General features: G+C 37.8%; 2 protein-coding genes across 4 annotated transcripts in view; one reads left to right on the top strand and one right to left on the bottom strand.

Moving 5' to 3' along the window:
* ap3b1a (adaptor related protein complex 3 subunit beta 1a) overlaps positions 1 to 1773 on the bottom strand; it is a 58265-nt gene extending 56492 nt beyond the window's left edge. For both annotated transcript variants that reach the window (XM_007548780.2, XM_007548782.2), the window contains exon 1: positions 1434 to 1773. In XM_007548780.2, the coding sequence (XP_007548842.1) occupies positions 1434 to 1564 (131 nt within the window). In that variant the 5' untranslated portion in view covers positions 1565 to 1773. The remainder of the gene's footprint in view (positions 1 to 1433) is intronic.
* A 1333-nt stretch (positions 1774 to 3106) lies between these two features.
* LOC103135840 (secretory carrier-associated membrane protein 1) lies at positions 3107 to 15250 on the top strand. Of its 2 annotated transcripts, none has more exons than XM_007548777.2 (9): positions 3107 to 3423; positions 7810 to 7887; positions 8886 to 8993; positions 9313 to 9424; positions 10248 to 10376; positions 12493 to 12652; positions 12733 to 12834; positions 13123 to 13240; positions 13312 to 15250. In XM_007548777.2, the coding sequence occupies exons 1-9, from the start codon at positions 3367 to 3369 to the stop codon at positions 13459 to 13461; spliced, it is 1014 nt and encodes a 337-aa protein (XP_007548839.1). In that variant the 5' UTR covers positions 3107 to 3366; the 3' UTR covers positions 13462 to 15250. The 2 variants fall into 2 exon arrangements, with proteins under 2 accessions (XP_007548839.1, XP_016525416.1); XM_016669930.1 differs by lacking the exon at positions 3107 to 3423 and adding an exon at positions 6323 to 6663.
* The last annotated feature ends 4268 nt before the right edge of the window (positions 15251 to 19518 follow it).

Here is a 19518-nt window from a genome sequence, read left to right as displayed (position 1 = left end):
ACACCTTGGATAACTTAAATCTGCAGCTTTCTTCACTAATGTGTTTGATTTTAAAAGTAATGGATCCAAAAGCTGATTCAAATTGTGATTTGCTGACCTCTGGTGGTCACTTTCTGACCTGAAATGTTAAAAACAAAAAACACTGCAATATGCTAACTGTAGCCTCCTTTAAACCAAACTAATTTGAAAACTAAGCAATAATGTGAACAGTTTTGCAACTAGAAAAGGTGTTTGACATTCTTATCACATTTTTGCTCCAACAGTCACAGTTTGCAAAACTGTAAAATTATTTCAGAATGTAATTGGGAGAACAGTCTGTTTTCTACAGCTCACACTAGAAATGTGTAGTAAAATTCTGCTTTTTAATGATTGACTTTGAAAGATTAAAAGCATAACCACTGTAAAAAAACAAAACCAAAAAAAAAATACACTATGACAAAATTACACACCGACGTGAAGATTAGGCAAACAACCTACAAAACAAGGAGCAAAAAATGACATAAAGCCAATCAAAAACAATAAACTAATAAAAGTAAATTTGATCGAGGGACGCACAGATCAAGCTTTTTTTCTGGCCACTTCAAATTTCAAGCTCAATTCCTGTTTTTTTCTTTTTTGTTTATTTTTTTTGTTGGTTACTTCAAGTACTCAAACAGTAAATATAAAATATATTTCCAACATAAAATTAAAGCAATACAAGTTTCTCTTTTACATCAAAGCTTGTCCCTAAGGTAGGCATTTACTATATAATTTATTGCAACAAATTTCTTGTAAAAATTTTGATTTATGGCAATAAATTCCAATTAATAATGCTTAGGGGGGAAAAACTAAAACTGACTGTATTGTTGGAATTATTTTTGCCATCTTTTCATGAGGGCATCAATAGCTTTCAACAAATTGTACAGGATGACTAAAATGATAAAAATAAAAATCAGCTCCATATGAAGGAGACTATTTCAAACATCTTTCAAGAGCGGCATTTGTGTGGCTTTGATTGCTGTGCCTTAAAAAAACAACTGAAAAGAAGGCATAGTATTTTATCATCAATTTTATCATTATCACAATAAACATCAACTGAAAATATCGTGATGAAATTTGAAGCCCATATCGCCACCCCAAATTCTTAACTTCGTGCAGCCAAATTTGGAAAAACTAAAACTGTTTGCGCACCAACATAACAGAGTATAAACACAAAATGGTGACATGCACTAGGTCATTATTTTGTTGGAGTCAGCTGAAGTTAAAGGGGTGTAGTTGGAGCTCACATGACAGGTCAAAGGTCCTTAATGATGGTGTGCAACAAGGAATGCTAGCAAGTGTTTCAGAGGCTGCTTTGTTGATGCTGGCCGTAAACAGCTGCAGGCGTCGACCACAAACCTGTTCACTCAAAAGCTCGGAAGTATTCGATAGTGAAACATGTGGAGTTGACTTACTTCTTAAAGTCGGTGCTGAAAAGTCCAAAGGCAGCCCCGCCGCTGGAGATGGTGGCGGTGGTCTCCTGCCCCGCTTCCACCGCAGCCTCCGCGCCTCCTTGCTGGTCGTTGTACAGAGCTGTAGTCGACATGACTTCGCTTCTAAAACTGCAGTCCGAGAGGAAAACTGACTCCGCGTATGTTTGGAGCGGTAAACGTCGCGTTATCTTGTCAAGAAAAACGTCAGCGTAGTGTCTTTTTTAAAATTCCTGCAGAGCTAAACTTCTTCCAGATTTTTCACAACTTTTTTACACGCAGAAGCGGAAGTGTGAGTTGGACAAGTTGGCGTCACATGACTGGGCTTCAGCTGCAGGGCGGCCATAGATATACAACAAGTAGAGCCTGATGCAGTCTAAATAACCAAGTGTGTTTTCAGTTTTTGAAATTAAAAACCCTCTGACATAAAAAAAAACATTCAGAGAAATAATTAAAACTCGTTCAAATCATAATGAAATTTATCAAAGTTGGGGAAAAAATATGTAATTTGACCGTGAAATGAAAAAAAAGTAACCATTTTTAATTTGTGAAATCTGTCAAGTAAAATTCGAATGCAAATCTCACAGTTTAAAATGATTAAAACGTGAAGCCATGGTACTAAAATTACAAAATCAAAAAAGTAAACAATTTACTGGATAAAATTCCCAGAATATTCAGTTCACAATAATGTATTGGTTCCAAAGTGACCATTTGAGTTATGTATTTTTTTATGTATTTTTTTTACATAGTTCAAATGACATCTATGGCTATAGTTAAGTAAAAATTATGTTATTTTTCATTTCATGTTTATTCATAAACACAATTGTGTTTTCCTTATGTTAAGTAGAGCAACTGCAAGAAAACAAGTAGCAGCGAAACAATGCTCTACAAATATAATTATAAAAAAGCATGTTTTTTTCAGTCTGTCAATTAAAACAGTCTAGTTAGTATGGAAGCCCATTTCTGCCACTCTGTAAAAAAATAAAATAAATTATCTCATTATAATGAGATACTATCTCAAAATAATGAGATAGCATCTCAAAATAATGAGATAGTATCTCATTGTAATGAGATACTATCTCATTATAATGAGATAATTTTTTTTTAACAGAGTGGTGGAAACGGGCTTCCATAAGTTAGCGATCTCCCCACATTTAAGCTTCTCACATTCATGATGTGTAGATCTATGGCTGAAACGCCACGAGCTCGTCTGTTACTTGGGAAGCCACAAAGGGAACAAAATGCACAAATGTCGTAGGGAGCTATTCTACCAAGTGCCTTTCATGCCATCTTTGCTGAAATAATTTCGAAAGTAACTGGTTAAATAACAATGTATCATTTGATTTGCAACATTTGTTATAAATATGTTACTGTTCCTATAATTTCTTAGCCCCGCCCACTGACTCTGCTTGGTCAAAGCTCATTGATCAAAAATACATTCTTAATAAATTAATTACTGACGCATTTGAGTAAACATTAACAGATTTATCTCTTTTTTATATTTACCATCAGCAGTAAGTTAATAAACGTTCCAGATTCAAGAGGTTTTGAATAATACAATTTCCTGAAATATTTCCAAATTAAAAAGCTGACTTCGCTGCATTTTTTCATGCTACTAGGAAATTACGTAATGCGCAAGAATCGCATCCTATTATGAGAACGCCCTTAGTGAATACTTTTTTAGTTTGCGTTTCTCCTCTGTGACGTTTTTGCACTTCCGCCTGACGTGTCCTCGTTGAACCGTTCTCCTCCAGGATACTGTTTCTGGAACCGGTCAACATTTCCCCTCACCTCCACCTGTCAGCTGGCTGCCTCAGAGCCTCTTCACCCGGCTTTCAGGTTTAAATATTACCAGAACCACTAACACATTAGACGGACGTGGACGGAACCGACGTGAAGCTGTCCATTCAGCGGAAGAATGTCCGACTTCGACAGCAACCCATTCGCGGACCAGGACTTTAGCAACCCGTTTCAGGTAACGTTGGCTGGCTAAGTTAGCTGCTGTAGCTTTAGCCGCTGTATTCATACAATATTTATACCAACTACATGGCGACACGTAAGACGGGAGGAAAGTTTGGTACCGACTGGGTTCTGTGAAGGCACTGGAATAAAACTACTTGAATTTGAAGCTTTATAGGAAATATAGAAATATAAAGCAGGTGTTAGCGCTAACTCAGACCGAAACATCAACAGGTATATACGCACTTAGGTTTTCACGTTTGACTTGATTCATTTAGTTAATTTATACTCTGAATTATATGTTTATATAGAAGCTTAACAAGATATTAAATAGTTGAATGATAAGCAGGAACTCAAAACAAAGCAGAGCTATGAGAGCATATCGTCTTTGTATCAAAATGTCTCCCCTTTTCTTCTGTCTAGTGAGGGTACAGCTTGCGTTTGATCAGGTGCACTTTGACTTCTAACCTCCGACCGTCCCTATAAGTCATATCTGATGGTGCAAACATGCACAAACGGGAATCAATTGTTGGTTGGGGATGTTTTTGGTGAACCTGAAACTCAAAGTTATTAAAAAGAAATTTGTGACTGATTTAATTAGAGGGCAAATTCCTAAAAGGGCTCCCACCCAGGGCCGGATTTAGAAGGATAAGGGCCCCTGGGCCCTTAGAGTTAGTTTTGGTGTCCTGTCCACAAATAAATAAATAAAGCATTTTACTTATGCAAAGTACTGTGCACCAATAGATAGACTTCTACATTAGCATGTTTGAAACGTCCCATGTAAAGATGGTTGGTCCCAAAAAGAAAACTATAGCTTCTGAATTTTCAAATATACATGTATTATATACATTGATAATTTTTTTTTTTTTACAAAATTCAAACAACACATTTCACATGAGTCTACCAGTTTCATATAAAGAACAATGTTTATATAAAAAACAAAGTCTGAAACTTCGAGACACCCCAAAACTTTGGGTCCTGGGCTACCACCCATGTTGTCTCAAAAGTATAAAACAGATCAGCTATGCTGTAATCCATCCAGCCTTCCTTTGGGTGTCGTTCTGTCTTGATGGCTGAATGAGCAACAAGGACTGCTTGCTTGTTTTGTAGAATCTTATACTTTATATTGTATGCAAATTATGAATTCCAACAATACTAAATAAAAAAAGAAAAGAAGGAAATGGTGTTTAATTTAAATAAATATCATAACATTATTAGCCCATATTATTGCCGTTGCATTTTGGATCTTGGTGCATTTCTACAACAGAAGTCACAGCCAACAACGTGGAAAAACTTTGGATTCTTCTGGCACTTTTCCCACATCTGTTGTTTTTAGGAAACACACAATGTTTGGCTGCCTTTCTACCAAGCATTTACTAGATAGTTATGGTAGTAATTATAATGATCAAATTAGTTCACATAATCATCTAACCTAATTCCTTTTTAAAAGAAGAAGTTGCTTTTAAGTTTTGTCTGGTTTTAGATAGTCATCGTATGACAATCTAAAGTATCAGTGTAATCACACAAAAAAATCAATTAAAAACCTGACACATCATCAGATTGCTTTCATTATAAACAAAATCAGCATTTATTCCTACTGCCTCATACATATTATGAACATGATGATATGGATAATTATAACTGTAAGAATTTAAATTAAAGCACTTGTTGTAATGTAGAAGTAAGAGATAAACAATACTAAATTTAGCAGTTTACTGTGCAGAATATTGTTTCATTTTACTGTTTTGCTTTTTATAGAGTAACTCTGAGGTTTAGCTTTTGGCTTGTTGCTTATAACGGTGTTACCTTGCCATGAGATGGGTGGCTCTCCCTTCATTTTCCCAGCATAGGTCTCTGGATTTTTCACTATAAGAAATATTTTTAAAAATATCCTGAGTTGTGTTTCTTGTATAGGCAAAGGAAAAGTGTAGCATCCATACTTCAGCCAGCTGACCAGCAGTGCGCATCTCCATCCTGTCTCATTAAATTAACTTAAAACCAGAAGAGTGGAAGAATAGGCCTGTCATGATAACAAATTTTGCTGGACGATAAATTGTCCCAGGAGTTATTGGGATAAATGATAATATTGTTCTTTTCAGACCATTTTCAAGTAATGTAATGCAAGAACACATTCTCAAATATCAGTAAATTTTAAATTGTAATGCATATTTAAACACTGGAACTGGAAGACATTTTAAATATTTATTTAAATATTTAAATAAATAAGCAAAGGAACAGAAACAGCAAATAGAATTATGAAGATTCTGTAAATAAAATTGTCCTTCAACAAAAAGAGCTATTTGAGACCAAAGCACCAGACTGAAGACTTTTTGCCATCCAGTTTTTGATATAAAGAGAGAAAAGAGGTAAAAAAATATATATATATATGATAAATCATGTAAATGGAAATTATTGAGCTCAATTTAATTTACCATGCCATTTATTGATATATTGCTTACTGCAACACACTAATGAACGGAAAATATTTGAAGACTTTTGTAACCATGACACGATTTTCAGCTTTGAAAATTTATCGAAATGTTATCATCATCACCCGATGATGACATCATTCGTCATCATCGAATGATGGGTAGATTTTACTGGGTAAATTAATGATAAGTCACTAATTTCCTTCATTTCCCGATCCTGTGCTCTGCTGCCTCATGTCGGTCATCTGCTGGCTAACGCCATTACGCTCGAAGCAATTATCAATACTTCATGGATTCATATGGTGGCGTTATTGGCGACATATGGGACGAATTGACCCTCTGGTCTTTGACTGTTTTGTCCCATTTTTCAGAAAGTAGGCTAATTAGACTCTGTCAGGGGTTTTTTTATGGTGGAGATGTCACATCACAACTCTTTGCGGCTTGCTCGGATCCAGGATATGGTAGAAATTAATGTAGAAACATTAAAATCAGTCTCCATTGTTTCATGCAGCAGGCAGAGCGTGCCAGCTGATCTTTTGATGTTCCAAAAGAAAAAAAAAACACAGTTAATTTGCTTTGGGTGTGCGGAGCTAGGCAGTAGGACAGCATTAAATTTTAAACGCAGTGTACACTGAAAAATTAACGACAGCGCTCCGGTGACGCCTCGTTTGCATGCATGCGGCAGCGGAAGAGCTGCTGTCAGACATTCAAGAGTCAGGGAGAGACGGGACTGGGTAAGGCTGGCACTTCAGGAATAACCCAGATTGGATGTTTGTCTCCAGCAGCCATTTGAGTGACACTAGCGCGAGGCTAACCGGCAGCTCATGGTAAGCTAATTATGAAACAGGACGGTGACGATATATATTCAACTGTTACGTGCGGGGACCAAGATTTTAATGCAATTACATGGATACTAGGGCTGTGCGATGTGATTTAAAAATAAAGTATTTTATTTTGTCAAATCATTTCCGGTTTTAATTGATTTTTTTAGTTTCTGTTTTGGGGACCCGATATCTGTGACGCACTCGTCTGTGGGTCGCGCGCTTTACTCCTGCACCTCCGCTGCGCCCAAACGACGCAATTTTACCAAATGATAAAGTCTTAAGTTTATGAGAAAAAAAAATATTTTGAGGGGGAAAAACCCCTCCGTTACCAGGAGCTCCTCAGTTCGTGTTGTTTGTTCTTCGAAATAGATTCAGTCGTTTGCAGGATCGTTTCGAAGTTCTGCTACTGATAATAATTCAATGCTAATGTGTTTAAAGATGCAATATTTTTATTTAGTATTAACTGTAAAACCTATACATAAGTATAACTTGACAAGAACCTCAACATTCTTCATTTATTTTTTTTATTTTTTGTGTGTGTGTGTTGGTCTCCTATAATTACATTATTCTTCTAATTTTACACAGGTATTTGTGTAATACAAATTTATTCATGTTATAAAAAACAAGAAATCTTATATACCATCATATAGTTTACATGATTTGAAAGTCCAAATAGAAGCTGTAAAAGACGCTTGCCAAAGAACATGCTCGGCCAAATTGCGATTTTCCAAAAATTAAATCTTAAAAAAGCAAAATTTCGATTAATTGATAAAATCAGTTTTTCGCCCTGCCCTAAATTATGTTTCTTTTTTTTCTTTTTTTAACTCTGCTGTCATTTCTTAGCAATTGAGAGTTAAGATAGTTTTGCAATACAATAATTTGTTGAATTCTTGCGAGAAATGTGCTAGACGATGCTCGTCTGTTTATTAGTCGGAAGCAATCGAAAGGATTTTCCCTCCTCTTTGAACTTTTTGCTGCTGTCTTGTGAAAATTGAGATTATCTTTTCTTTGACCTAAATATTAAATTATAGACTAGCTTTGTTAGAACAAAGAGAGCTCTCATACCCTCTCTCATGTTACTTTTCAAAATCCAAATCTTGTGATATATTTGAAAGCACTGCCACATGAAGCCAATTGTTTTTGTTTCAGGATCCATCGGTGACACAAGCAAGGCAGACGGCCACTTCAGGGCTAGAGGAGTACAACCCCTTCACAGATGCCAAACCAGTGAGTCTTTGAACACTCATAGATTTGGATATACTGATAAATATGTTTTTTTTCTCTGAATTGATCCTTGATGCTTACTTGTTCCAAGTTAAAACCTCACTTGTCATCTTCTCTTATGAAGGCACAGCACAAAAAGGTTTAAAATTTAGATTATTTCTGCAGAAATGTTGACTCTGTTAGGGCTGAAATGATTAATTGTGATTAATCTATAATTGAAATATTTGTCAACTAATTTAGTAACTGATTAATCGTTAACTAGAGCAAACAGTCTCTAAAAAAAGAGCATTTCCTGAAAGAACAAATGGCTACTCTCTTCATTTGGAGATTTATGATTTTGGCTACAATCATGCACATATGCCAGTATAGCTGAAAAATACAGAAACAAGCAAAAACAAAACTGAATGTATTCTTATAAAATGGATTTTTAAAAATGTTTTGTGTTGATATTTTCTGTGAAATATTCCATCAGACTCAGTCATTTCAGTGGTTTCCTGGAGTGGTTTCAATGCAGTGTTATCAGATTTTTATTGTCCTATTGGAATACTTTATCTAAAAACAAATTCAAGAAAAGACACTGAGCCATAGTTGAGATGTCATAAATCAGAGACTGACTTTACATTTTAAAACAGGGACACAAACGGTTTCAGATTTCTCCTCCATTAACTATTATCTTTGTATTGTTTTGCTGCTATGACGGCTATTCTCCACCCCACACAGCATTACTTTTTATTTAATCTTTTTTAAAATGTTCTCATTTTATTTATACAGTAATGTGCTGTACTTTTGAGGTGTTATTTTTCTCATTACTAATTAACAGATCGGCATGTTCGCCATTTGAAGAAACAATAACTTCCTCATTTATTTGCGGCAGTTTTTTTTTTTTTTTTTTAACTATAAACTTTTCCCATGTCACCTCACTGTCCGGCAGTGTGAGATAGTGGCGATCTCACTAAAAAGAGAAACTTAAATGGCTCTTTCCTCTTTTGCTTCCTGCGTAGAGACCTGCAGGTGTGGCTCCCAGGAGTGCAGGCCCCGGGGCCTCCACACAGCCTGCCATCATGAGGGCCTCAGAGGAGCCTCCAGCCTACGCACAACCTCAGGCGCAGGTACAACAATAAAAACACCTGCATGTTTTGTGTTTTATTTATTTTTACTTTTTTGTAGTTTTCAGGTTTCCAGTGTGAGAAAACCAAACAGCCCCCAGCATCACTGAGCCACTTCTATGAACTTCATAGAACAAAATTCCCAAACCTCTTTTGGCTGAAATTCGACCAGAGGCATCTCAATGCTTCAGGAGGCGACATTTGTGAAGAGAGAATTTAGTTCTAATCTGCAGGAGCAACAACAGAAAAACACAAGCAAAAGCAGAAGAACCCAAGATGTTTTCCGGCGTGTTGACGGATTCCTTCTGGATTGTGCTTGCAGGAGTCGTCGGGAGCAGCTTCTGAGCTTCTGCGGCGGCAGGAGGAGCTGGAGCGGAAAGCGGCAGAGCTGGACCGACGGGAGAGGGAGATGCAGTCCCTCAGCGCATCAGGAGGTCAGAGAGACAGAGGAGAAGAGTGTGATGTTTTGTAATTGTACAAAAATATCTTTGTCAAACATTTATTTTATACACAGATGTCGTCTCTTTAGCAACAATACGTTTTTGTTGTTTTTGTTTTTTTTGACAACTTGGTATAACTTAGATCAGTGTTTTTCAAAATAGGAAATGGAAAAGTTTCTGACAAGGAAACATAAGGGACTATCCAGCAAGAACTGTGGGAATGAAATAAAATTTGAAGTGATTAATATAAAACATGATTTTATAAAAACAGAATGTCTACAGTCAGAAGCTTCTTCAAATTTGCTGTAATACAGACTGCTACAGGAGATCTTTCCTGCCCACAGCCATCACTGTCTACAACAACACTTTGAAGTATTTTGAATTAATATGAGTTACAGTAAAATTTAATTTGAATAATAAAAAAGGGGATTGTGGTGAAAATCTTTATTATTAGATAATATACTCTGATGTGAGCAACAGATCATTAAAGTCATAATATTACATTAAAATGTTCCACCACAAAACCCTTGGCCAAGTAAAATCGGAAGGTATGAGGCAGCTTTTGTGCTAAATGAAAGTATTAATTATTAAATAGTGAATAAAAGTGAGAAAAAAAAAACATTCTTAAGGTTGATGTTCACATATATTGAAGAATTTTTTGTGGCTTTGGTTGTTTGGGGAGCCACAAAAAAGTTTGGAAACCTCCTGACTTACATGATCACATTGAGAATCAAACGATTCTCAGATCCTTCTTTACCTTTTAACTGTTTTTGTTACATTTTGAGCTTTTAATGAACCGTATGTTTGATTGATTCAGGCAGGAAAAACAACTGGCCTCCTCTCCCGGAGAAGTTCCCGGTGGGGCCGTGTTTCTACCATGACATCACTGTGGATATTCCTGTCGACTTCCAGAAGACGGTCAAAATCATGTACTACCTCTGGATGTGTGAGTAGCTTCTCACCTTTTAGGATTCACAAACCTTTAACAACTTCTTTTACACATTTAGGGCTGAAATAATTAATCGGATTAGTCGTGATGAATCAATTATTGAAATAATCATCAGATTATTTAGTAATCGATTAATTGTTAACTGGAGTATTAGAGACTCTTAAAAAAGGGCAAATTGCTGGAAGGACAAAACACTCAGAGCAGTTTAAGCATAAACTGTACAAAAATATTTATGATAATGAAAAAACCTTTGCCTGTAAATATATGCTACCCAAAACTTCTCCAGTGACGTAGTTTTAGTTTATCCTGTTCAGATTCACGTGTATTAATAATATTTTATTTAAAAAACTTTGAGTATATGCAAAATGTGCCAATTTTTTAATTATTTAATTAATTGTCTGAATAATCGATAGATTAATCAATAACTGAAATAGACCTAAGTCTAATTGGTGATAAGATTTAAAAATTGATGTTCAGAAACAATCTTCTAGCAGTTTTTTCTTCTAAGCCTGTCACTAATAGTCTCCCATACAAACTCCTCCAATAAAATCCATGTACGACCGTGCTTGTAAGATGAAAGAAACGAGAGCAAAGGAAGTCCAGGGGTATGAATACTTTTTGCAAGGCAGTGTATTGTTGTTATTGCCTTCACTGGAGGGTTATTTAAGTTAAACAGAGTCTCAGTTGTTTAGTCCAAGCGACTCTCCTCACCCCTGAACCTTGCAGCTGGTGTGTGAGTGTAAACTGGAAGATGAAGGACTGGGTGTGGAATTCAGTCGCCACATGACAAACACGTGTTGTGTGGTCATGTGGTCTGATGAAAGGCGTGGGTCAGATGATTCCTTAAAGGTTGTTCTAGTCCACATCCAGACCTAAAAGAGAACAAGTCAGATTAGTATTCAGTAAAATACTTGGTTAAACCAACAACCTGGAGGTTTTTAAACAAAACAAAAATTGAGGAGCTTTAAACAGGAATCTCTCTTGAGTCTGTTCACCAGCAGCCTCGTGTTATTTTCCACACCGTGGTATGAAATCCCAGAGGCAGACAGACTTTTTAGTTTGCTTTTAGTAGAGACACCCATTAGGACTCATAGAGCAAATGCTAATAAAAAATTAAGTCCGCCTGTTTTGTTTCCCAAACTGACATGTTGAAATATTAACCATCCATTTTCTTCTGCCCACTAGGGATTATTGATCAATGAATTATTCTAAAGTTGATTGATCGTATTGTTCAACTAACAATTATTTAATAAGCAGCCATTTTCTTGAAACTCTTGTTTTCTCTTGGATAAAGAGGGCCGACAGTATTTTTACATCATAAAGGGCTTAATTTTTCATAATAAGCATTTTCTTTTTTTGTTTTGTTTTGTTTTTTGTAAGTTATCAAATTTTAACATTATTTTGTGAGCTGTTTGAAATACTGACAGAAATTGTGGTTTTCTCACTTGATTAACAATACAGTATCTTATTGTTTTCTCCTGCTGTAGAGAAATAAAAGATGAAAAGAATCAAATCTACGAAGCTCTTAATTCCCCATGAACAGAGAGCTGTTCATACAGAAACAGTCTATGGTTGCTCTGGAAGAAAAGCTAAAACTTCGCTGCATGAAGTGCATTAACTCATGACAGGGCTCAGAATCGACCTTGTTTATTGGCACCATGTTTTCGTAGCCCAGCAGTAATTTCTGAATGAGAAGTTGACGCTGCACCATCATGTAGGTCAGGTGAATGAGCGCTCTTAAAAGTCTTAACTTTAAAAACTTGGCGAATGTTCATATTTTAAATATAACAGTATAAAGTGTTTTTTGCATCTCACACCGGACTCTGTTCAGACCGTTTCTCTTACCCATTACGCTACGACTCCACCATCTTTATTCCTGTATCCACTGGCTCCACTTTAGAATGACCAGCAGTGCCCTCTGCTGGATGGAGGCCAAACTACAACACTAAAAGAAGGCCTAAGCGGACATTGCTAGTTAATCGACTAGAATTCATTCTGACCTAACAAGCCATTAATTGATAGTTAATTGGAAGTCGATTAATTGTTTGCATCCCTAAAGCCTTACAGTCCCAGTTTCAGTAAACGCTCCTTCATCCTCCTCTCCTGCTTTCAGTTCATGCCGGGACGCTGCTGGCCAACCTGGTGGGATGCCTGGCCTGGTTCTGCGTGGACGCAACACGCGGAGTGGACTTTGGCTTGTCCATCCTTTGGGTGCTGCTCTTCACGCCTTGTTCTTTCGTCTGTTGGTACAGACCGCTTTACGGAGCGTTCAGGTGAACAGATCTGGAAGACGAACAGTTCAGGCAATGTTTCCTCTGTCTCACTCATGTTTTTCTCTTTGTTCTTCCTGCAGGAGTGACAGCTCTTTCAGATTTTTTGTCTTCTTCTTTGTGTACATCTGTCAGTTCGGTGTCTACGTCCTCCAGAGTATTGGGATTACTGGCTGGGGTGCGAGGTGAGACGATAAGGTCAACATTTTGTGTTTTCAACAGAATGTATTTCACTTATATAGCAGGATTATGACTAAAAGTTTGTTTTTTACATTTCATGAAGAAGGAATTTGTGCTTTTTTGTGTCATTTCTTTCAGTGGTTCTTTGTGGTAAAGTGTAAAGATAAACATGAGTATTTAGTGTAGGAAGTGGCATGTTTCTTTGGTTTCAGAGCTAGAATAAGTAGTGAAAGAAATGTCACCGTGCGTTTGTAGAGTTATTAATATTCTGTCGTGCTTTTCCTCCATCTTAGCGGCTGGATCTCGGCTTTGACTGGCCTGAACAAAAGCATCCCAGTGGGCATCCTAATGATCCTCATTGCAGCTCTCTTCACCTCCCTCGCTGTCCTGTCCCTTATTATGTTCAAGAAGGTAAGCCTCTAACCGATTAGTCAAACCTTTGTGAACGTAGCGGTCAACTTAACCCTCTGGTTGTTTTCCAGATCCACGCGCTCTACCGTACCACTGGCGCCAGCTTCGAGAAGGCCCAGCAGGAGTTTGCCACGGGCGTCATGTCCAACAAGACGGTTCGGACAGCGGCTGCCAACGCCGCCTCCACGGCTGCACAAGGAGCGTTCAAAGAACAAGTCTAATCAACGTGAAGAGCTCAGTCCCCTCCCACCTCCCTCTCGTATTGAGCCTTCCTCCAGCTGTCAGACGGGAACCGAGGAGGTTAACAAGCGGCCTTTGATCTAACATTCAACTACGATCTCAGCCTCGGTGAGAAACAATCACCTGGAACGTTCCTGGGACCCGGCCGTGTTGCACACTCTGGAGCCTCCTCTTAACCACTTATCCGGTGTGCTCGACTTCCTCTGAGTGGGTTCACGTGTGTGTGTGCGTGTATCTGTGTCTGTGTCTGTGTGTGTGTGTGTGTGTGTGTGTGTGTGTGTGTGTGCGTGTGCGTGTGCGTGTGGCCAAGTTAATAAATGCTTGTGTGCCTTTTTGGATGTTTGCTGTTGCCTGTAGGATCAGGGACAGATTTTTCCGACTCTCTCTCTGTCTTTGAGATCTTTGGGGCGTTTTTTTCCCTCCATTAACCACTTTGGAATACTTTGACCTCTCGTTCAAATCACTTGATATTAATGAGTTTATTACTGGGTGAAAAGAAAATGCAAAAATGTCTTCTGGTACTTTTAATCTATGCTAAAATCAAAAGGTGCATAATTTAAGACCAGGGACCCCTAGTGGAGGGACTGTGTATTTCTAAAAGATGGATGCTGTGCATTCTAGGTCATAACCTTGTATTTTTCCATCCTTGCTTTTTTCCCCTCCAAGCTTTAATGCAAATTCTGGAAGTCTTAACATCATTTGCCCAAAATCTTAAACTCTCTAATCAAGTCTGTGTTGCACTTTTATACACGGTAGTTTAGCAGATTAAGGTAGAATAAAAACATTAAATTGAACAAACTTGTATCAGCAGGTGTAGTAGAAACATTGTCCTCTAGATGGCAGTGTTGATTATTTAGCAAACCACAAGTATCCATCCAATCATGACTTCCTCTGTTTATCCAGGGGGTGGAGCCTATCACCTGTCCAACCTATCATTTCCCCGTACTGCTATCTTTTTATTTGTATGTTAAAAAAACATGTTTGAAATATTTGATGTCATTTGCTTTCAAACTTTTCTCCTATTTTGTAACAGAAACAGACCTTGAAAAAATGTACTATTTATCTTTATTTTTTCCTGACATGTTTTTTGCTTGTATCATTTGGCATGTTCTTTCCTTTGTGCAATCCAAAGAACATGGCACTTTAAATTTGGAAGTACAGTTCAGACTCCGATGAAGTCATCAGTTATCAAGCATTGATGGTGCATTTTATCTTCTAAAAGAAAAAACATTTGAATATCTATTTTTCTAGAGATATTACGAGCCCCAAGGTGCTTTCCATTGCTTGAATGTCTCCTCCATCACAGTTTGTGTTATGAAGTATCACAGTAAGCCTTTGAAGGAAGATGTATATAAAAAAAAGTCTTTATTTACTGTCCGTCTCCCATCAATGATGTTACTAAGCAACGAGAGGTCATTCATGAAAGAAGGGTATTTCCCCTTACCTGCTGATTTTTTTTTTTCAATAATGTGGTAAAACTGAAAGAAGTGCTTAACTTTTATGCAGTGTGATAATGTAGATGCACAGTGGCTTCAGGTTATTCCTTACAGTCAGCATGGTTTGATATATACACTGGAACTTAATTTATCTCTAAGCCATTTCTGATGACTAGAGGGGGGAGAAGGACTGTATGTATATTTTGTATGCTCTCAGATGGTTTGGTGTCATTTTAAAATGCACACTGGTTTTACCTTCAGTCATGTGTTGTAGTTTGAGATTGAGTTTTGTATATTTATTGTTCTAATTAATAAAATTCTCCTTCTGTATGGGTTCCATTGTTTCTTTTTGCAGCCATTTCGACCTAATGTAGTCTGCCTCTAAAATGCAAAAACAATTAAAAAGTGGACTTGTAATATCAGCTAAATACCACTAGAGGTCACCAGTTTTCCACCAATGTCTGATATGGCGTTGTTGGATTTGACACCCGATTTATTATGAATGAATTGAGGACAGTAATCATACGGAACACCATAATGTATGTGAAAGATTTTTCATATGCGTCATTATCTACACCTTTTCTCATCTCTGTCTTCATCTGTTCTTGTTTTACTGCATGTAATTTGAAGTGCTGAAAAGTTGCACTGGACACGGAGTGTAGCCTGAAACAACCGTAAACTATGATTTTATTTTTGGAACAACGAATCGTGACTTTTTATATTGTTTGGTTTTTTTTTCTTTTTTTTTTTATATCCATGTTTAGAAGTTTAATTGTGATTTCTCATATTTTGCTTCAGTATATATACATTGACATGAAGTTTAATAGAGGTTGAGGTTTAGATTTGGACTGTTTTTGCACACTGTTTGGACTAGCAAATTACATTGCGTTTCTACTGGAAACTGTCAGACCTGGCAACCCTGCCGAACAGGTGCACGTGTCATGCGCGATATCAACATGGGGCCCGCGTGCTTGGCCACACAGCGACATGAAACCGGCGTTCTGATATTCATCAACTCCGGAGCCCGGTTTAAAATTATTTCTAGTCTCCTGACATGCTGAATCCGCCCGGATGCCTTGCGTTAAATAACTGAAAACTTTTGCAGTCCAACCTGAAATTGTCTGTGTTGACAAGGTCTAGTAATTTGGTATCTTAACACACCTGTAGAGTATCAAAGTCGAGAGTGGGCCACTGGAGCGCCATGTTTTGAAATCACTACATCTGGATAGGTAAACTATTTTTCAGCGGACCCCGACTTTGATGATTTATAGAGGTCAAGCAACTGCTCCGATGGCGGATCCAGAAGACATCTCAAAGTAAGAACTGTTGCTGGTTGTTGCTGATGGCCAAAGCACTTTGGCTTCTTGTGTGCTGGTTTGTTTTGATTCACTGCTGAGAGTCGATGAGCTGAGAAGGATTCTGCTTTGCTGAAAATTCTTTTGTCTTTAGTTTGTTTTTGTTTGTTGTTTTGTGCTGTTTTGATGCAACTAGCATGTTGGAATCTGAAGTTCATGGCTGGAAATGAGTTGTGATGTGAAAGAAAGATGGCTGCCAAAGCTTTGGCAAATACAGCTGAACGGTTGCAGAAAGTGATTCAGCTTAGGCTTAGTACATATCACTATAATAAAACTTCATAACATACTTACATATTATTAAAGTCATTATTTATTGTAGCTATATTGACAAATGTTAGTGAAAATATGTTGTTGGGTTAAAATAAGGAACTTCAGTATTTAAATCACAGAATAACTTTCCTTTATTTGTTGTATCTACTTAATCTATGCTTACCAGTATCACCTACTACAGTTATCAATAACAAACTTTATGCGTGTTCAACAACAATTAAAAGTTAAATGTGAAAATCGATTATTTTTGCGATGGAATAATGTGCGGTTCATGGAACTTCATTTCTCCTGGTAAGCAGCGGCTAATGGAGACATCTGCTGAAGCTGCAGGTCAGAGGTCACAGAGGTAACATTCACACTGTCTGGGCCACCATCTGGTTTTTAGATTATAACCTTCTCAAACCAAAGAAGAAAAACCCAAAATAAAAAAAATTGTAATTAGAAATTTAGAAATTAGAAATGTTCTTGTTTATAGAAAATTTGAAATTATTAAAGGAAACCTAACATGGTTAGTAGTTTTCATTGGCTGAGCTCATTACAGGAGCTACTTCTCAGCGCAATGCTGGTAAAAATGTTTTAAGTGTTAATAGAGGAGCGATTTTGTGATGACTTCCTGAAGGCGGAGTTTCAGGAAGAGGAGGAGATTTTAAAGAGACAGAGGCCCAATTTCAGGGCGTTAAACGTCAACGTCATATTTGATATGTACAGCATTTTTCTAACAACTGAAGGTAACATATTTGCTTGATTGTGCGCTATGTGCCTAGAAAATACATAATACTGCCCCTTTAAATGTGTGTCGGTGTGAAATAATTTGCATATGACATCATATACCCCAAAGCTAAATGTGGACACTTTTACTTCGTGGTAGATACCTGGGAATAAGTTCTTATACTATATGTTTTTGCTTTAATATTACATGTAAGTTGATTAAGATATTTTATAATAAATATTAAAAAAAATATGGAGTGTGTACTTATCTGTATAGCGAATTCATATAGATTTTCTAAAACACTGCAGCTTAGTTCATGATCATGGTGACACTGTATTCACACGTAAAAACATTTACATGTTGGGGAAATTTGTAACTAAATTGCAACTTTGTGACAATTATCCAAGAAACTGAGTTCAGTCTTTTTTTAAGTCATTCATTCCTACAGTGTGTGGCCATGAGTCCGTCAAGGTGTGAGAAAAAGCTAAGTGTCAGAGGCTCTGGCTCCTTTCATCCTCGCTTTCTGAAATTGCAAATCAACCCAAAGCGTCTGGCAGCTAATTGGGCCTGACTCTCTGCAGCGCTCGTCAGATTGCACGGTTCATCAAGTGCCCAATCTGGAAGTCATCAGACGCCGCCGCGTTCGAACTGAGCTTGTGGTGAGGAAAAGGGGGCTGCGGGGTCGTGCCAACAGCTTTGCTGCTGGCCGCGTGGATGGAGGAACATCTGGGGGAAGATGCTACTTGTGTTTTGTGTGTTCATTCACAGAAAAGACAAGAAGCGGGTTTAGCCCAGATCTGAAAGACATCTTAAGATTTAAACCAAAAACAGCAATGTAGCCTGGGCTAGACTTTAGAAAGGGCAGTAACCCAGGGCTCCAAGTTTTGGGGGGCAGTCCAAAAAAAGAAAACTGCATATACTGTGTGTGTTCATACTAATGTCATGGGCTCATTTTGCATTTAGTGTTTAGTGCATTACAGATCTGCTGCTGATGTGTCATTATTATAAAGTGAATGAGAAAATTAGATGTTAAACCCAACGATTTTTGATGCTGAAGGTCAAAGTCCTTCTTTATGGCAGACATATTTAGCTCTCTGTCTCTGTTGAAGAAAAGCACTCTCTCAGCCTTATACTGCCACCACCGTGTCTCACCAGGGGGTTGGAGTGTCAAAGGACAAAGTAGTGTTAATTTTGTGCCACGCATACCAATATTTTCATTTGAGAATCGATTTCAAGAGCATAAAGATCGAGTATTGATATTTTCAGTATTGATCCAAACGACGCTGTTGGACACACCGGACTACAGAGTGTGGTATTGTCCTCAGAAACGCAGACACACAGTTCAGTTCTGCATCAGTGGAAAAACTGATCACCCACCGGTGGAAAAAAAAAAAAGAAGCCCCCCGCCCCCCACCCTCCTTCCCACCTCCAAGGCCAAACCGAGGTCTCGGCGCTGAGCCGGCTGCTCCGCTCGCTGCGTCTCCTCCCTCACACCGCCAGATAAACACCCACTACAGACATCAGTTTTCCCTTCTCTTTATTAGTTTGGCAGAAACAAATCAGAACAGATACAACACCATCTTCGACTTGTCACACACACACACGCATACGCATACGCACACACACACACACACACACACGCTCCCTGAAACCAGACAGTACTAACAACAGCAATACTTCATTTCCTCGCATCCTCGTCGTTCAGTCCGAGTCTTTTGTGCAGGGATTCCAGGCGGTCCGACGAGGACCAGAACCTTCTTCACAGAGCGTCCATTGGACCGTCCTCCCGCAGTCCCGAGTGAATCCTTCCCACCAATACATTTCAGCGGTCTACAAAAACATGAATCGTTCAAATAGTACATTCTGGAAGCTCGAAAAGGACATCCACTCTGAGCTAAAGGCTGCTTATTCTGACTGAGTAGTGGTTCCCTTGATGAGTAAATACTCACTTGTGGCACACAGTTAAAACAAAAAGAACCAGGTTTGCTGGTCGCGATATTATGACAGTGCATTAGAGCCATTGTAGATTAACAAAGAAAGGTAGCTTTGGGCCAAAAGAAAACTTGGAAATTTGAGAGTTAAATGTCAAAAATTTACATGAAAAAACTCAGTAATTTTGAGTTTAATAAAAAAAAAAGTTCCAAAAGTAAAAAAAAAAATTCTAGAAAATTTCTGGGGTGTTTTGCAGAAATTTGCTCTTTTTTCCTACCTACAACAGCCCTAATACGCCGTCGTACGATCTGGCGACAAAACCACCAGGATACAATT

The sequence above is a fragment of the Poecilia formosa genome, unplaced genomic scaffold (genome assembly GCF_000485575.1).
Source record: "Poecilia formosa unplaced genomic scaffold, Poecilia_formosa-5.1.2 Scaffold28, whole genome shotgun sequence".
Classification (NCBI taxonomy): domain Eukaryota; kingdom Metazoa; phylum Chordata; class Actinopteri; order Cyprinodontiformes; family Poeciliidae; genus Poecilia; species Poecilia formosa.
Note: the sequence above shows the minus strand (reverse complement) of the source record. Positions and strands in the feature narration are given on the sequence as shown.